Source organism: Ammodytes marinus (genome assembly GCF_949987685.1).
Source record: "Ammodytes marinus genome assembly, chromosome: 15".
NCBI classification, from domain to species: domain Eukaryota; kingdom Metazoa; phylum Chordata; class Actinopteri; order Uranoscopiformes; family Ammodytidae; genus Ammodytes; species Ammodytes marinus.
Window position 1 is genome coordinate 13,513,643 of NC_137219.1, and position 19,953 is coordinate 13,533,595.

The 19,953-nt window shown below is 42.0% G+C and overlaps 1 protein-coding gene across 2 annotated transcripts in view; it reads right to left on the reverse strand.

Moving 5' to 3' along the window:
* mboat2a (membrane bound O-acyltransferase domain containing 2a) overlaps window positions 1–19,953 on the reverse strand; it is a 39,524-nt gene that overhangs the window by 5,513 nt on the left and 14,058 nt on the right. Inside the window, exons 2-8 of one of the 2 annotated variants that reach the window (XM_080042897.1) lie at window positions 14,452–14,597; window positions 9,702–9,779; window positions 4,120–4,215; window positions 2,974–3,029; window positions 2,123–2,177; window positions 1,341–1,527; window positions 350–542 (exon numbers count right to left, since the gene is read on the reverse strand). In XM_080042897.1, the coding sequence (XP_079899023.1) occupies window positions 350–542; window positions 1,341–1,527; window positions 2,123–2,177; window positions 2,974–3,029; window positions 4,120–4,215; window positions 9,702–9,779; window positions 14,452–14,597 (811 nt within the window). The remainder of the gene's footprint in view (window positions 1–349; window positions 543–1,340; window positions 1,528–2,122; window positions 2,178–2,973; window positions 3,030–4,119; window positions 4,216–9,701; window positions 9,780–14,451; window positions 14,598–19,953) is intronic. The other variant, XM_080042898.1, reaches the window with a different exon arrangement.

Here is a 19,953-nt window from a genome sequence, read left to right on the forward strand (position 1 = left end):
TAAAAAGCTTGGTGATTTCATGGCACTCAAATGAGAAGTGGCATTAGACAAAAGCAAGGCAAGAGAGCACTTCTTTATAAAATTCCCATCAATTGTATTACTCCAAATTCACTCACTTTTGTATCAAAAGTCAAGTAATTAGACTCTTCTGGTGGATGGATCAGAGTCTTCAGTCTAAGTTCATTATTGACAGAATAAGACGGAGTCACAACAAAGGGCCTTCCATCCAAGTACGGCTCGATGTCACAATGCCAGCCTCTTTTTATATCTTTTAAATACTAATTTACATTTGATATAAAATCAATAAATCAAATGTGCAAATATTCAGAAAGAAAAAAAAGCCACTCACCAAGTGTCCAGACAAAGTAGTACTTTGGTCTCAGAGCCAGCATGGCCAGGTAAAGGTAGATGACCTGAAGGTAGAAGGGCGTGGAGCTGACAAAGTGGTCGTCTATGGAGGTTTCCACGGGGACCAGATTGCACAGCGACAGGTAGATGCCCAGCGATACGGCACACGTGAACAATTTGGAGATTACGTCATTCTAGGTTTGAGGTGAGAGAAGACAGTGGGGTACAAAGAAGCAGTCCAGTTAGTTACCCATAAGATTACCCATTACGCCACATTGTTTATCTAAAAACAACAACAATTTCTCAAGTACTCTAGTACCTCTAGGATAGAACCAAATGTGTGATAACTAACCTGCACCCCTCAAAATCAGCTCAACTAACTGTATGGGCCCTTTCACAAACATCACCCAAACATACATTTAAAAGATAATTGCACGGTTTTAAGTCCCATCCTATAATATCAATATCATCACCGCTCGATCAAGTATTCTCTTTGAGGGTTCAAAACTGCACATAACAACAGCACATAACAAAATGACAATGTAGGAGTATTTCCAGCTCTTCACATTATGTTTGCACTTCTACTTAAAAGGTGGAGTAAGCTATTCTGGAGAACACTTGTAGTCAAAGTCAAACCAGATAATTTTTTTAGCACATACACAGTACGAACAGGTAGTGGATCAACGTGAGATATTCACAATTTCAGATTTTTGTAAGATATTTTTTGAGTGTTTTAACCTTTATTTGACAGTTTGAAGTAGATAGTGACCGGGTGAAAATGGGGAGACAGGGGGGATCACATGCAGTAAAGGTCCACAGGTTGGACTCATGCCCGCGACAACTGCTATAAGGACTGAGCCTATATGATACCCGCCCTACCTACTATGCCACCACCCTCTATATTCACCAATTTTGACAAAAAGTTAATTTGGCAACAAAAAATTCTACAGACGCGCTGACTCCACCTTTAATTGGTAAAAACTGTGTCATACCTTGGGGGAAGGCTCGCTCTGCTTGTACTTCCCATTCTCCTTGCCATTGGCGTTCTCATGGTGGCGCGGCTGGTAGCCCGTGCCATCGATAAAGGCCATGTAGTCGTTGTAGGAGCAGGTGGGCCCTGCCAGGATGCCCATGAAGTTACAGTTGTAGCTCAAGTACTCCAGCAAGCTTGGCATCCGCCTTAAAGGTGGACACAGGGAAGAGACAAGAGCAGACATGTTAGGAAATTAAAGGACGTTTTTTTTAAGTAGTGCAGCAAAGAAACTTAGGTTTGGGCTGTCTCACAATTGGGTCTTTATAGGAACAAGTATTTCCAGCTTTAGTCCCTGTGTAACTGAAAATGATCCTTTGCAACAATTATGTCACGCTGTCAGTCCTGCTATCTGATCCCACCGTTATCTCTGTCTTGTTTAGCAGAGTTGTCACGTACAGTCTGAACTCCCTGTTGGCATACAGTACCCAGACAGTCTGCCACAGTAACTGTCAGGGAAATAAACTGTGCAGTTTGGAAGCCAAGATAGTTGGAGAGTTAGGCATTCCTGCAATGAAGGTCACATGAGAGTTGTGAATTGTGTGGTGTCCTGGATACAGAGTGCCTAACAACAGTGGGGGCAATGTGGTCATTTCCTTTGCAGAGAAGAAATGAAGGATTTATCATAATAAGGAGCATAAATTCTTACAGACTGAGTTCAAACTCTAATGTAAGACCCTGGCTGAACTTGAACTAGTTTAAACCCATCACCTGAAGCAGTAAAAACATACCTGACTCACATACCTGACAGCTAGGTATTGCTGAGTAGGAGTCAGCTGACCATCTCGCTTTGTCAAACCTACGCGACAGACACGCAAATAGATACATGTCAAGTATACACAATTTTTTTTTTAAAGTTCAACTTATGTGTGTATTTTACAGTAAAGAGTGTGTGTGTGTGTGTGTGTGTGTGTGTGTGTGTGTGTGTGTGTGTGTGTGTGTGTGTGTGTGTGTGTGTAAGCAGCAGACAGGTATCAGGGTGTGACAGTCCTCTGAGGATGGGGAATTACAGTCTTAGTTTCTCATTGGACTCACAGTTGCGAGGCGAGTCAGTGACCTGAGGAGAATTTAAAGCTCTACGCTGCATGCATGCACACACCCCCTTGACACTTGTGTATTTTAACCGGCGGTGTCAAGTCTATCTTTATTTGTCGCTTATTAGCACGTGTGGCGATAAGAGTTGTAGCGGAAACTTCTGTATTAGCTGTAGTATTAGCACGACACTGGACTGGCAAGCGGCATACTGAACCTTTGTTTGCATGATCTGGCTAATAAAATGGTTAAATCATCGCTATCCAGTGTTATTAACAGCGTGTGTTTAAAGTCAACCATTAAACTGTAATACAGAACAAAAGCAGGACACAGTGCAGACTTGGTCATTGTCCCATTACATAACTGTGTTTATGCATTTTTTCTGGTCCATGGGTCCGTTGTCAGAATTGACTGCTGGGTTGGAAATGTAACCATGTGATGTTTTTTTTTAAACACCAAAGAGAACTGAACTATTTTCACTTCCGTAACGTCTGCCCTTTTTTTCTCCTTCACACTCCACAGAGGACGTACACTCACTTAAAAAACACACATGCTCGTCTTACCATCATGTATTTCAAACGCCAAGCTGGTAATCTTCTGTGTTATAACCATCATAGGCCTGGTGAAGAGCGTCACACAGAAAAAGGCAGAGTTAATATTGGGAATTTCACAACATCACAGTGTTTTGTTTGATTATTTCTTACTAAGCTGACATTTTCTAATTAACATCTTTTCTCGGGTGCGTGTGTATGTGGTGTGTTTGTTGTGTGTGTTTAGAAGAAGTCATCACGTTAAACTCCCACATATTTATTCAACCAGTTTGTTGAATTTTGCATGGTAGGATAATGCCAACAATAACCTTTGATGCCAATTCATAACCGTATAGACTGCAATTATATCCCCATAATTGGAACTTTTCTTCCAGGGTAATTGCAGACATTTTTGAACTTCCTGTTGTTCCTATTCTTCCCTATTCCTGATGCTCAATCTGGTTGTATTATTATTATTATTATTCATCCCTCCTCCTGTTGGCTTCGTGAAGCCATTCTCCATTAAAGAACACTGCAAAGTGTGTTCCCGTGTGCATTGACCTGCATTTAGATACATACAGTCTTTATGTCGATGCTTGCATCAGAAATTACACGGTCCGGACAGTGGCAGCATCAAGTCAAACTACATAGTTATTTACAAACTGCAGGCTAAAGATTTTCTGGTCTCTATAAAATAGCTTCATGGTATTGAGGAAAATGATAAACTACCTGGTCATATTGGGCTATTAGGGGCACAGTGACTCTTAGAAAAAGGTGAATCTGACATTTTCAGGAAACAGGGGGACAGCAGCATGCGAGGTAGCTGAAACAGTGAAATCTCTTTCCTCGCAGAGGCAGTATGGGTTTGCATTAGGTTGCTAAGCAACTAACCACCCCCACCATGGGAGTGCGTGCTGTCTGCTTGACTTGTCAGACAGTCTGGTAGAGTGGGAACCAACCACGAGGAACTATAGACTACGGACGGCCTCCTGCAGACACAGCGGGGCGACAGCACTCTCCTTTCTGTTTATCTTTGACTGGTTGAGTCGTATCCAACATTCCCCCGTCACTGTTACTGGTAACCTCTCTGTTCAGTATAATTTGTTCTGCATTTAGAACTCTAGATTAAACCCCATGAAATTGGAATGAGGAGAGCACTATGGTCCTGGCATAGCTTACCCTGTGAAATCTGCAGAGTACATGCCATAGTCGAACACGTAGACTCTGGTGACCTGACACAGTATCAGATAGCTGAGTGTCACCATGAAGCAGTACCTGTACAGATGAAGGAAGCAAATGTATTAATGATTATACAGTATATTTATATATATACATTTCCGTTTATTCTATTTTAAAGAATTAGTACGAACTGAAATGTTGCATTCAAAAGCCAACAACAACCATGACATCTTGTTGAATAACCTACACAGTGAAATGAGTTGTGTGGAGAGAACAGGGCTATTCTTTTAGTGGAGCACATAAGACAGTGGCCTCTGCTACAGGGCAGAGCTGTGTGAAAAGCGGAGAGGGTTAAAAAAATTGGACAAAAGGGCAACTGAGGCTCCGATAATGCATCAGTGTCAGTGGTCGAAGACAGGACAGCATGACCTTTCTTTGACAGAAGACCAAAGACAGAGCAGCAGCACTAAAGCCTGTTGTACAAAGCAGTTGCAGAGTCAGCCCAAGTCAAGGCTAGCTAGCTAACTAGCTGCTGCTGCACAACAATAAGGGGATTGTGCTGCTCTGAGGAGGAATACAACGCAGGCAGCTAGAGCGAGGCTGCATCTCTGATTAGACACAACCTCAGGGCCTACTGTAAATGCAGTCCAGGAGGCAGCCGAGAGATCACCTGATGGTGTTTGGCAAAAAAAAAAAGGAAAAAGGTCCACACTATGCCTTTTTACAACCAAATGTCTCCTATTTTAGGTTGTATTCTCTGTAGTGTACCTAAAGCCTATGATGTAAAGTTAAAAGAGACTATTTTAAGTTATTTCTCCTCCCCGTTCAGTGTGTTACACACTGTAGAAAGAAACACCTGAAACAAAATCCTACGTATTGAGTAAACTAAGTTGTCCTATTTTGACTTCAGAGTGAAACAATCCTGGTGCATTTTGCCTAGCTCATAACTAGACTATAAGACATAAAAATAAAAATGTTAGCAGTAAGAAAAGGCTTTTTGTTGTATAATAACCTTATTTCACGTAGAAGAGCTTTCTCCAATGGCAGCACACAAAGCTGCAGTGAGGATATGAGCTACTGTAAACACGTATGTGCTATATTTGCACTCAACGGATCCCTGATTGGTGTTTGTGTATTTCACAGCTCAGTGTGTGTGTGCGTGGGGAGGGTTATTTCCAGACAGTGGTGGACACGTCAATAGGTAGACAAGGAGCCGCAAAGGAGCCACAGTTACTCTTGCACACTGTACGTAAAGTAAATGAAAAAAAAAAATATATAACTAAATGTCTAAAACACTGAGACCTCTCTGTGAGGTTGTGTACACATAGAAACTGCCCAAAGGCACTCAAATGCACAGAGATTCCCGAGAAATGTTCCATCTGTTCAGAAAGCAACTGCCGAGCGGTAATTTGCACACTTATCACTGTCATGCTTCCACACCAAAACTAACTAAAACAAACTTCAATTAAATTAAAAGGTTGTGTTACACAGATAAGAGGTACATTTCTCAATTTCATCCTCAGCTCAGGTCCTACTGAGGATAGGAAACTGTTTACAGGATAGTAGGGTGTTTTAATGAGTAGATACACCAACCTAAGTGTTGTCTGTGCTTTGGTGTTCTGTGTGATTGGGAGAGTAGCTAGAGGCAGGGGTTGATAGCATCACACCGCCCTCCTCTGTGTCTAAACTCGTTTCACTGAGTCAACCCCGACCCCTTCAGGTCATAACCAGACATATGTGCACACTTTAGTACTGTACTGTTTGCTTGAGCTGCGGTTCGCAAAGCGTGGGTAGGAGCCTGCAAAAGAGGTCGCAACACACATCAGAGGGGTCGCAATCATGTGACAAACAGGAAAAAACTAATTTCTGCTTCACATTATTGTGTTTCTTTATCAGACTACTTTAAGGTTTAAATTTGACTAACAAGACAAGTTAAACATTTACATTACATTGGTAAGAACATGTGGCAAAGGGGTGCAAACAGACACTGCTTCTTTTTAAGGAGTCACAAGCCAAAAGTAAAAAAACAACCGATCTGAGAATACCGTGTCCTGCAGTAAATTTGCTTCACCAACAGAGAATATGCTTGAAAAGGCTACATTTACATAAAGCTTTACTGTATCCTTTGCCTGAGTCATCATAATTTAGTTCTGGTCCTTTAGCATGAGTATGTCTCTGTGCCGTCAACCAACCAACCAGGGGGTGGTAGGACGGAGAAGAGGGGCCGACCAGTAACCATGAGGTCACTGGTTCGATCCCCCGCACCAGACAGGAGGGTGTTACTTGTAATACTAGTGGTGGCTGGCAATAAAGTGCTATATAAAATCCTATCCATTATTATTATTATTATTATTATTATTATTACATCTACGGTGCCCACCACCTACCGTTGTGTTTTTGAGCAAGGCACTTAACCCCAAACTGATCCAGGGGCACTGTGGCTGATCCTGTGCTCTGACCCCCTCCAAAGTGTGGTCACTTGAGAGGGGATATGTGAAAAGACGAATTTCAATGTGCCTCGTGCAAATTGACTAATAAAGATAACTTAACTCAGTAGGCACCGGCAGTGCAGTGAAACTAAAGCAAGTAGGATGAGTAGGATGAGGGTCTAGACAGTTCCCTGTCACATCCAACAGAGGAACCAGTCGGAGAGAGTGATGGGAGAATGAGAGAGCCACAGCTGCAGAGATAAAGGTATAGTATGAAACATGACGCCTCAACACTGAGCAAAGTGGTAAGTCCAGAACCACGCTAAACCGGTTTAACATTAACGGCCATTCCCACGCTCCACATGAGCTTTTAGCAACGCCATAAAGCTGTCACACTGCACTTGCTACATGTATTTGGACCCAAGGGTTGGGGGCATCTGAGCAGGAGAACGACAATAAACAAGAGAAACACAGGTCCTACCACCGTCTGCCAGTCTTGGGAGTGGTGTACTGTTGGGGGGGGGGGGGAGGTCAGTTCCCAAAAGGGCTGCTGTGCCTAAGACTAATGGCTGTCACTGCAGCATAATACTGATGGTTCTATCATCAATACTCAGCAGTGTTAGAAATACAGTAGTAGAAACATAATTGGGGGTAAGTGACTGGGGGATGGAGATTAAGGTTAAAGAATCGGTAAGCAAAATATGGATGACAATGGACAAGAATTTGAGAAAGACGGCGAGATAGGGTAGACTTGAATATCAGGAGTTCAAGGGACAGGTTACATTTTTAGATTTAACCTGTCCGGTATTTTAAGATGGGGCAAGGCCTACGATCTACATCTTGAAATATCTCTAATACATTTTTTATTGTGAGCAAAGCAATTTAGAACCGTTTTATTTATTTTCTTTTTAAAATACAATCAAACAAATAATAATTAGTATGATAAAAAGGAGGAAAGGGGGTAAAATAAAGCCTTGACAACAGATGCAACCAACTCAAGTGTACGCCATGGGTTAAGCATTAAGGACTCGGTCACTAGCGGTTAAGGGGCACTTTACACGACAACACGAAACGGTGCATACGCGAAAATATTTTCGCGGTTGCACTATATCATTTACATGAAAACAGCAAACGCAGGCATGAAACCGCAAGTTTTTGAGATCTACTCCCAGGGAGGATTTTTTTGAAAACACAACGGTTTTGGTTTCTTGTAAACACCGAAACCATTTTCCCTGGTAACGCTGACGTCACGGCTCCACTTCACGTATGCGTAGTCTATAACATTTGCTGTCAAAATACCCACACGCAAGTTAAAAAGTTAGAAGACAACATAACATGAAAGGTGTCTCCGCGGCACCATCACTGTGATCAACGGAGAGTGTCGTGCAGGGCTCAAATATAACACTCGCCAAGTTAGTCTAAGCGATTAGTAAGTTATTGAGACCACCCGCCACTTTTTCTGGGGAAAGATTTGTGCTCTGTCGGTTTTTCTAGCAACATAAACGTGTGTAGCTTCTATTATGCCAGGGACACGGCTCTCTCTACTTTAAAAAAACACTATCCATAGTTCAGCGCGCAGCGGTTAAGTTACTGTTCAACAAAAGGAGCATTACGGCTATGGCTTCACAGAAAAAGCATTTCACTGGCTAAACATTAATAGCATGTCACTGGACAAACGTGAGTTGACTTTTATTTTGAAGTATGCCTAACAGGAAAGTAGCCGCTCACAAAGCCCCTTCACTATCAGCATGTCTTCTGTTTTCACGAGTTCAATGCGGTGAAATAAGAGGACAGAAAGCTTGTAATTTACAATACTTGTAACCCCAAGTTACACCAACCGCTTTATGAACGTTAATGGCATTACTTTTCGGTTACAGTAAGGTTTTATGCATCAAATTGTACCGGAAGAGCTATCTACTAGGCTATGTGTCACCGCTGACTATTGGCTTGTCATGCCTACTACACTGCTACTACAGCAATTTCGTCCCGTTTCCTCTGAAAACATGTGTACGAGTGAAGATGTCAGATAAATTGTGTCTGAACGGGGTTTTTTTTTTTTTTTAAACATAAACGGGAAAACTGTCACGTTTTCACCGTGTAAAGTGCCCCTAAATCTCAACCTGGAGTCATTCATCTGTTATGCAAAGGCCAGAGGCAGTGGGTTCAACTCCCTGTGCAAACACGACCGATGTCAGAGCGCCCAGCTCCTGTAGTTTTCCTCCCCGCTGCCCTGGAGCTGCACTTTCACCCCAAGGCTGGGTGAACTGTCTTAATTTTTAATAACAGCTACAGTAAGAGGGAGTGGATGCTGCTTATCTAGCCACTCAAACAAAGGGGGATGGATCACCAAGCTAAAAGCCTCAAGCAGAATGCTGTTTGTAGAGGTGGGGTTCAACTTCTAGGAATAATGTGATAAGACTTTTTATCGTAAACCTATTATGGCTAGATTTTTAAAAGCCATTTTCTAGTGTGGATAAAATTGCCCTTTGTTTCAGGCCACTACTATTCTGTCATTGGGGTTTCAATGCTTTTTTGAAAAATGTTATAGAAGGAGGATTAATGTTTTGTTAGCCATCTATTTAGAGTGCTCTCCCCAGGGGAGAACGCATCATACTGTTTACACCTGCACTCTTAACCTTGAATTCTGGTTCAAAATAAATACAAAATAGCATCTGTGTGTGTGTGTGTGTCTGTGTCTGTGTCTGTGTGTGTGTGTGTGTGTGTGTGTGTGTGTGTGTGTGTGTGTGTGTGTGTGTGTGTGTGTGTGTGTGTGTGTGTGTGTGTGTGTGTGTGTGTGTGTGTGTGTGTGTCTTGATCAAACATGGACACAGATGGAGAGCTGAGGGGCAGAATCATCATGGGCGTCGTGACCCAGGCTCGCCTGCCTCAAAAACACAGTCCGACCCACAAATAGAAGATTGATCCTCTGTGAACTAAGAACTGAATGCAGCATTTTCATCATCGTACATCTAATAAAGAAATTTCTCACAAGATGTGGGTTAACTGGTTTCGACCAGTGTCCTTGTCATGCTTCCACTTGGCCTTTCAGGTTTATTAATGTGTGTAAAGGTCATTGAGGTCAAATTACATTTTAGGTGAAAACAGCTCACTTTTTGGAATAAAAAAAATCTAAACCGCTCCACTCGCACTTACTTGTGCATGTGCTCCAGGCCGACGAATATCATCACACTGTAGGACAGACCGCTCTGCACCAGGAAATGGAGGGAATACCTATGGAGAGACAAGAAGTAGACTTTTTAAACATTTTCTTTTAGCATTGTTTTCTCTATTTCTATTCCCTGGAAGACATACTTTATTCTTGCCAACACATATACTCCTTCATTATACTAGTCTCTATATTAGACTTCATTTTTCTCTCTGTATTGACATCCACTTCCTGCTTTGTCATCCCATACAGTCACATTAGGTAGAGAGGAAATAACAGCATTACGAAACCACGGTCACGCCATTAGCCATGTGAAGCCAGACCTTTGTAACCAGTAATGTAATGTGTCATCTCCAGTCACGAGGGAAGATAGTGACGATCACCATCATCACACCATGTCTCCTTATTGTATCCAATGGCTTCCAGCTGCGAGATTCCTCATATCGCACCATTATTAAAGTGTGCGTGCTGATCAAACTCTCCCCCACCCCCAAATATGTGCACAAACATATTGTTCAATAGAAAGCAGCGGCAGCAGCAGCAGCTACCAGATGGGTCTTTGAAGGGCACAGTGTGTGATGCTAGCGACGTCAAAGCCCCCTCCAGGAGCGGAGAGATGCCACAATGCGTTAGTGGTGAGTCAACAAGGAGGGCAAGGGCGTCAGGGGGTTGGCAGGGAACAAGGGGAGCAGGAGCTGGGTGAGATGATAAAACCGACCAGCAAAAATAAAAAAAATAAAAAAGGGTTTAGAATGCAGTAATATTCGAGGAAGAGAAAGAGGGGTGGGAAATGAAAAGTCATCTGCAATTTCGTTTTTTCCGCTGTGACATTGAAAAACAAACCGCGTGCATCTGACAGGGGGAGAAGGTGTCTTAAAATAAACCCAACACTCTGCAGCATCTGTGTGGCAGATCCTCTAGGGCTGCAGCCAGGTGCCCCTTAACACGGAACAGTGTGAGCGTGTGTGCAATGATGAAAGCTTGATCACTCAAGTGTGTGTGTGTGTGGGTGTCTGTCCAAAGATGCATTCATGCATTGCAAGCGAACAAACAAGCTGCAGACGCCGATTAAGATCCCATAAACAATTGCGTGTTCCTGTGTGACCTTACTGTGCTTGAGACGTTTATCAAATAATTACATATTTTCAAATGAGAAATTTCAGTATTAAGAACACTTTAATTCATTTAGTTAAACTATCACATGAAATACTTGGAGCCTGGAGCACTGAGTATAATAAATATAATATACCGGCATTTTTAGCATGTAGAATGTTTGGTTTATAGATATTTAAAGAGGCTTACTGTCTTTTAATTATCATAGCAATTGAAACTCTTTGGCAGGCTTTCACTGACTTACTACTTTAGCTGATTGTTTGACCAATTTGGGTAAAGAGGCAGTCAAGTCTTTTTCAATTGGAGTCCTGAACTGTGCAAAAGATAAATCCTCTTTTTTTTAACTGGCCCTTTTCGTTCTGATGCACAGATTTAAAAATATATAAATAAATATTGTTTTGTTGCCCAATCCACCAGTGACTACAGTACTACAGTCATTTGACTTTTGCTACCTGAGCAATTCTTATGTTTAATTTCCTTTATTTTCTTAATACATGCATTATTTCCATGGTGTGGTAAGGAGAAATTTAACAATCACCATTTGAAACAAGTTTTAGCAGAATAAGATATCTACGGTAACAAAGCGAGCACCTGCAACCTGATGACCATTGTTTAGTATTAGACTACACACAAACACACACTGTTACACACCGCAGCACTTTAAGAGGCACTCTGCCAGAGGTACAGCGGGTTGTCTATTACTGGGCAATAGCTTTTCTAATTGGATATCAGTTACTCCGCCATCGACCCATTTGCTTTGGCAAGGATCAGGGGAATGAGGGCAGGGTGAGGGAGAATGAGAAAGGGGCAGGGCAGGAGGGGCAGGGGCAGAAGTTTTGATATTTTCTGAGGCCAAACAATCCAAAAAATAATACCTTAAACATGTGTTGAACAGCTTCTATCCGTTGTTGTTGTTCAGTGCTACTGTATGTATAGTTTATGCCCACGGAATAAATAAACAGCCAGTGAGCCACTTCAGACTGTGCAACTGAGAAACGGTTTATAAATAAACACTGAAATGTGTTAGTTAATTGGGTTGGGTTAGGTTAAATGACACAATTAGCCGATTTGATGGTTCATAATTCTGTTTCAAATGGTGAACACATTCCTCGTCATTTATATATCTAATCATTTCTATTCCAAAGTAGTCCAAATGGGGAGTTTAAATGTGACATTAAGAATGCAATATTCCCTGTGATATATAATTCATCATTTCAACAGGAGCACTCACTATTAGCTAGTTAGTCCTTTCACAGCTCAAAGATCCAGCGTATTAGCATGATGCTAACGCTACATGCCAGCAAAACATCAAGGCCTGGGGGTTTCCCACGACATCAGCTCACTCTGGGAGGAGTCCAAACATGGCATCCAGTTTCATTTACTACTATTGACTGATCAGATTCAGTTCTTTCCTAAGGCGATCATATATCAATGACCTTTGTGTGGCACAGTGTTTTTGCCAATGGGGGTGTGACTCTTTGGTTCTCTTCGGCTCAACTAAAGACTTCTACTAAATCAGGGGTTCTCAACCTTCTGCAAGCTGGGCCCCCCCAAAGCTGGGTCATTGCAGTTGGGCCCCCCCACCGACCGTGACACCCCCCCCCCCCCCACACACACACACACACACACACACACCACCCTACACAGATAGATAGATAATCTATTATTGTTATTATCACAAGGGCTAGGCCAGTGGCGCACCTTTGAGTTGAACATTGGGTTTAGGGTTGGGGTCCGGACATTTCTTATATTTTAACGTTAAATTCTGGTGCACTTTAAAAGCTAATTATGAGATTGTATCAATGAGACACTGAGGAAATGTTTTTGTTTTTTTTAAATCTCCTTAGAAGAGAAGAAAATAGTAGCCTAAATAGAACATACACAGAATAAATTCTACAATAGGTATACCTGTTATGAAAAAGCTTCACAAAACAAAGTCTATGATCAATGGGAAACACTGCTGTCTGACAACCCAGTTCAGAGAATGTTTCAACTATTGAGTCTTGGATTTGGAAAGTGGCCAGATTTAGCTCAAAATGCTACCTGCGATTAATGTGCTGTGCAGCCTGAACGCGGAGTTGTGTGTGTCTCAGTGGCGATTCCAGGAAATTTTGACTGGGGGTGGCCAAGGTGGGCCACAGAGCTAGAGTGGGGTGGCCATCGCACCCCTGAATGAATAGCATGTGATATGCTGTACAACCAATTCAAAGATGATTTATAATCCCAAATGCCCAAATCATGTTAGTATCCATTGTAATGTTTGTCAGAAAACTAAACCCCTGAAGGGGGGTCTGGGGGCATCCCCCCCAGAAGATTTTTTTGTGTTTTTAAGATGTAATCTAAGCATTCTGGTGCATTCTGGCGAAGATAATAAAGGAAAAAGTCAATATTTATTTCAGTTCAGATGAATAGTAAAATTAGCAAGACAACATAACTTGCTAGCAGCCAGATGCCTAACAACTGCACAGAGGGACGGATGACCACTAGCTTTTGACCAAATATCTTGCTAAAAAAATAAACCTTTATTTATGAAATTCTGCCCTAAGAACATGTTAAACTTGCTAACTACAAACTTACATTTTTTTATTCAGATTTCAAAAATCTGCTGGGACACGTGCCCATACACATGCATGGGTGGCACGCATGTCACAAGCACACTTATGCTGTTTTCAAGACCTTTGCTGACCAGAGACCAGTTCTAGTGGCCACAGTTCTACCATTAATTCAGTACTTGAAAATTGCAAACTGATCTCATATCAGTGGATTGGAGTGTTTGTGATGAACTTGGCAACTACCTATCAAAAAAAGTTAAGAAAAAAAATACATATCATCTCTGAACTAGGCTACATATCAGGAAAAAAATTTAAATTACTAAAAAAAAAAAAAAAAAAAAACATTAAGATTTTTTTTTTTTTTTTTTTTACCATCCCCCTCGCGCCCCCCCGGTAGAGTGTCCGCGCCCCCCCGGGGGGGCGCGCCCCACCGGTTGAGAACCACTGTACTAAATAATAGAGCTGAGATCAGGCTGCAATTAAATTACATTTTTGTGATCTATAAATGTTACGCTACAGAAAACAGTTATGAAAAAAAATGCCCACTATGATTCCCCACACCCCAAGGTCATATATTGAAATTGCTTTTATTTGTCAAACACTTCAAGACTCAAAGACATACAGCTTAGAAAGAGAGAAATCTTCAAATCCTCACATCTGAGAAGTTGGGATCTTTTACTGGCAGCTAATTGGTTAATCTGCTGTAGCTGAAAAGCTCAGGTAAAATGGGATTTATGGAAATGTAGGAAAATCACTTTGTGAAGAATGTGGACACTTATTACATATATACTTTTATTACATCATATTTCATACATAATACCATACTTTTAGGCAATCAAAAATCCAGCAGCTCACAGTTTAGTAATAAGTTAAGTAATGTATTTATGACTGCATGGAATTGGGATAAGGAAAGAGGAAGGAAGGAAGGAAGGAAGGAAGGAAGGAAGGAAGGAAGGAAGGAAGGAAGGAAGGAAGGAAGGAAGGAAGGAAGGAAGGAAGGAAGGAAGGAAGGAAGGAAGGAAGGAAGCTTGGGGACAAGACGAGCTGCGGGATAAACAGAGCGTTGACTCACCAGCCAAAGCAGAAGAGAGCCAAGTAGAAGCCCAGTAGAGTGGCCACCACATGTCTGATGAAAGGACTGGTCTTACTGGGATGGAGGTAGAGCCGAAACCACACAGCCATCAGCAGGGCAAACAGCTGACATGCAACAAAGTTAACCTGCGCCAAGGGGACACAAAAAAAACAAATTTTACAGACGTGCGAGGTCTGAATTGATCAAATTGGACTTACACGCCAATTTCTGTAGATGATCACCTATATGATTTTCATGTTTTTTTACTCACACGTGAAGGATTTGTAGAACACACAGGTTTCTTCAACTAAGCATTGTAGCATTCTGTCTCCCAGTAAAAAACATATAAATCAACGTTTGTCTGATAATACATCTACTTCTTTTTGGTTTTGTGTGTGTACACATTTCTTTGGGGTGGAAAAAAAAATACACTCCTTGCCTTTGAGGTCATAGTAAATCTGGGTTGGAGTGCGTGTTTCATCTCCTAATGTCTCCAAAATGGCACCGCAAAGAGGCTTTGCTCCAGACAATAGTGAGATTGACTGGACCCACCGAGGGGGGGACAATGGAAACCTCTCTGTTTGATTAACAGCACTTTATCTATACTCGCTCTGAGCTGTATGGTGTAAGATAGAACACAGAGGCATAGGTTGGGTGTCCAATCGATTTAACCTGTAAATTTGATTATTTTAAGAATTTATGATCGAACTGCCAATATGACCAAAGACCTAATTCTTTCTAGAAAGGCATGTTAATTTACCCTTCAGTGACACCGTTGGTGTATAAAATGCACAAGGTTTTGTTTGTGAATGTCCTGTCTGCATAATATGCCCTCTCAGCCCATAAACAGAGATGAATCAGGGATGATGTTTGCTGCGTCTTGCTATTAAGGATATTTGCGTCCCGTGTGGCTGGGTTATTCATTACTACCCATCATTAATCTGCACACTTGCACTCACGCACGCTAAAAGGAACAAACGAACCCCCACACACAAACACACACAGCTAGGCCTGCAAGAGTATAAGTACTGTTATTCCAGCAGTGACATCACTTCATATTTGTGGTTATACATGGTGTGACTGTGCACATCTTTTAAACTGGTATGTAAAGAATGTCCGTTTACAGAGCCTAGGCTGTGTATTAACACTGGATATAGTTCAGCACACCTAGCGGATCATGAGGATTTGTTCAGCACAGGTAGCGGATCATGAGGTGATTTTGACAACAAGCATTCCCCCAGAATCACTGACTCCACCTTTAACAGAAGCAGAAGCGGGACATGCACTGCAGACATGAGACTAATTGAAAAATTTAAAAGATTTAAAACTACAAGGTGAAAGCTAAAGACCCCCTGATGTTTGTTTTATGCCATGACTGCTGATGCTTGTCTGAAGGCACAATGGCCCCATCCACGTATATAGGCCATGTTAACAGATCCGTCTGGCCAGTGAGCAGTGAAAGGCTACAGACAGATACCATGAGCACCCATCCATTATCTATGGATCGTGCATGTTTAATGAAAGAGAGAGGGAGGGAAGGAGGGAGGGAGCTAGCTAGACAGATATAGCCTGAAGTATGTAGGTCCTTTTGGTCTGCACGGATAAAAGATGTAGCGACAAATCATTTGCAGCATTAGCCTGAGTGTATCATATCAGATGGCATTCGGCAGCAACGACTGGGGGGGTGTTTGTTTTTCCTGTGTACACATGAATTCACACACATAGAAACAAAGCAAAGAGCGATTAACTGGAGCTGGCCTCTTTCGCCGTGGCTGGTATTGTTAAAGGGAGGAACCGCAGTTGGGATTCAGAAGAGTGTAACTGATAAAATAATCCAGCAAGATAACCTTTAACAAAAAGCTGGGGGCAGTTCCTGGTGGTACTGTTCTGAGTAAAGCCAGAAAGAAAAAAAAATCCAAGCAATGCAAGTCATGACACTGGCCATTTGTTTGCCATCAAGGTGTGTCATTTTAGCGTCTGATAGCGTTTCTAAAAGGTATCAAAAAGCAAACTGCCAGTCATCTGTGTGGCTGTTTCGGATCAATGGCAAACAACACAACCCACCCATGTGCCAATGGATGCTCGTGTTTATTTAGACCGCCAGCTATTTGCATCGTTCAACCATGAATAATACAGGAGGTTGGCCCTAGTTTAAGTCCATATTGATTTCCTTTCGCATATTGTGCTCATTCAGTTTGGGCAATTCCCAGTGAAACAAATAAGGATAAAATCAAGCCCAGGTTTATCTGCAAATCATCCTCCCTCCTCCTTTAAAATATAGGGAGCAAGAACAAATAAATAAGATTGCTTGGTAATGACAGCAAGTCATATCCAATAGACCTCCTCAGGCTAACCCTTCTCATGCAAGCATCTTTTTTTTTCTTCCAAACAGCATTTTACCAAATCCACAGCTTTGGATGTCATTTCACGCTTTGATTACTTCAAGCTGCTCTCTTAAGAGAGGAGGAGTGAATGAAAAGTTGACTCGCCACTCTGTGCGCCTGCACACAGAATGACTGACTGGATTACACAAACCAGCAAACCCCACATTAATACTACTGATTTTTATATATTTTTTAATGGTTAAAATGGTTAGTGGATACAGCATAAGACAAGATATTTTTAACAAAGACAAAAAGATCTTATATCCTATGTTGCTAAAATAATTGAAAATTATAGATGTTGTATAGTAGATAATATAAATCTCAGGTTTTTACAGCTTTAATATTCTGAGCGACTGTTTCCTTACAAATGACAGATTAACCTGTTGGAAGTTGAACTTGTAGAACGACAACTTCTGTCTTTGCAATGGCCTGGGAGTGAGAGAGTGTGAAATCCGCCCCTCCCTGGATATGAACTTGGTGCTTTGTGAGGAAGGAATTTCATGTGGGAGACTGGCAGGGCGTGACAGAGGAACAGTATTGTTCAAGGCAGCAGCAGCGCAAAAGACCGGTAGGTGACTGCTTAGAAAAAAAGCTGACAGTGTGGCAGCAGCTCTGACCGAACACTTTATCAACTGTAAAATTATTCTGCTTTCAAGATATTCATGTAACACGTAGAATTGGGCTGCAGAGGTTGACTTTTTAATTTTTTTTACAGCTGCAACATTTTGATTATGAGGCATTAGTTATTACTATCCTAGAATAAAAAAGAACTATATCATAACGGCAGATGGGTTTCAAGAAAATATTGTACTCCACTGGGCAGCTTGTAAGTTTAAAACCAATACCGAGTTAAAAGAGACCAGCTTGGAATTGATGATTTGTTAAAAGCAGATCTTCAATTTTCACCAAACAGCAACTAAAGTCAATATTGACAAGGCAAATGGAACACAAAGAGCAACTATTTACTTTACATGTCCACTTCCAAAACAGGAACCTCTCTATATTTAAGTACCCTGTGTTTGCTGATGTTAGCTGATAAGAATATCCAAGCCTCCTTTTAAAACCATCCACTTTCGGTGACAGGTCTGTCCAAGTGCAACTGTTTAGTGCCCTTAGTGCAGGCTTGCAATAGGACCTGTTGAGTACTGACTGGTTTATCAGGAGATCTAAGGAGCCCTGAATCAGCACTCACTGACACACGGTCAAGACAGAAAGCTCAGGTGATTCATGGACTGGGAAATGTCTTCAATGGCCGTCCTTTAGTAGTCTTCCCTTTTTTCCAGGTCACGGTAAAAAAACGTCCGATTATGAACTTACTGACAAGATGCAGGTTCATGCATGGGAACACTTCCTTTATAGATGTCATGAAGACCAGTTCATTTTAATAACAATCCACATATATTTCCTTTGCCTATGGACATGTGTCATTCTAAACTAAATCCCCAAAATGCTGCATCTCTCGCCACCTTCACCATCCTCATCAACTGAGACACTGTGTTCACTCCTAACAAATGCCATAGTAAGACTTAGGAATGTGGTGTTGAATGGTGTTAAATTTACTACATACCACAGTGTGCTGTGATATAATAGACCGACATTAGACACGAACGCCAGCAGTTGAGAACCCACCTGTCGAAGTAAACACAACTGTTTTTCGAAAAAAGGTCCTCTCTTCGCCTGAGCCGCAGTTACATAATGAGACCACATGCCAGTGGACATGTTACTTTTCACTCACAGCTGTGAACTGACACCGTAGCATCCTGGCTGTGATTCTTGCCTCACGTAAAAAGAGGCCTTTCCACATTCAAAGATTTGTTTGGATATGTAGCAACTAGCAAGCCGAAGATTGTCAGATAATGCATTGCGCTACAAAAACCATTAGATGTGAAACCCTAAAGAAACACTTTTATTTCTTGATCATTCCCAAGATTTGATGAAAGACATGGCTAAATGTGTTTACCCCCTTTTAACCGGTCGCCAGTGATTGAGAGTGGTTCACTGAATAAACAATTTGCAATAGACGAGCTCCCGTGCCAGGGTGCGTTGTTTCTTCATTCATAATACATGGATCTGCTTTTCCATTATTGATTTACTCTGAAGTCAAGCTTACCCTGGGGATCAGAGCTCTTATTGTTTTAGAAGGTAAGGCAGATGATCTGTGCTGTAGAATAGGTTGTGCGCGGGGGAAAAAAGGGGGAAATAGATATTTTGGCTAAATGCACTGCAGCAAACCCACAAAAATATGGCCCCTTGGGGGGAAAAAGAGAACATTGGGTGGGTGGAAGAAAACACTTAATGAAGTTAAGGTGTGTCTGGTTCTTATAAAACTATGCACTTACTGGCAAAACCATGAAAGCAAAAGGTTGTACAATCCAGATGTTGGTGCCTGCCACTCCCACTCCTGAAAAAAACTCTTCTTTTTTTGGCAGGAGGACAGAGATCATTTTTCCTTTTCTTTTCTCACCTGTATTAATAAACACCCACTGACACAGTGTTTGCTCCAAAAGCTCAAATAGACACGCCTGGTGACTAGTGACACAAACACACACCCTCGAGGTACAACAACACCCCTTACCTCCCTTCATACATATCCAGCCTGCTCTCACTTTATCCCAGGCAGATCAATCGTGCATCATTACAGCTTGCATAGATCATACAGACACGGGGAGGGAGACATACGACGTGGCACGTGTTTTGATGGGTGGCAGGCGCCAGTTAGCGATTTAGCCCTTTAGGGGGCATGCGGCTCCTCCTGGCAGCTGTGGCGCAGGCAGGGCAGAAGCTCAGCTCGGCTTTAGGAAGAAGCTACATTATGGACTGACACGCGGACTGGCAAGAGGGAAAGAAGCAGAAGGCGAGGGAGGAGGAAGCTCATTGTGGATGCAATGGAAGGCAGAGATAAGGCAGCTTCCTGAGGCCTCATTGTGGAGTGAAATACAGCGTGTCTGCATGTCTGTAGGTGTGAGGAAGAGTAACATTAGAGCCCCCTCGTGGTTTTTTCATTCACTCTCCGTCTCTCCTTTCCACTTCCTCCTCCCATTGTTTTCCCTCCATCTTCTGTCACACACACAACTTGTCTCTCCTTCTGTCCCCGCTTGTGTTTTAATGGAACGTACCA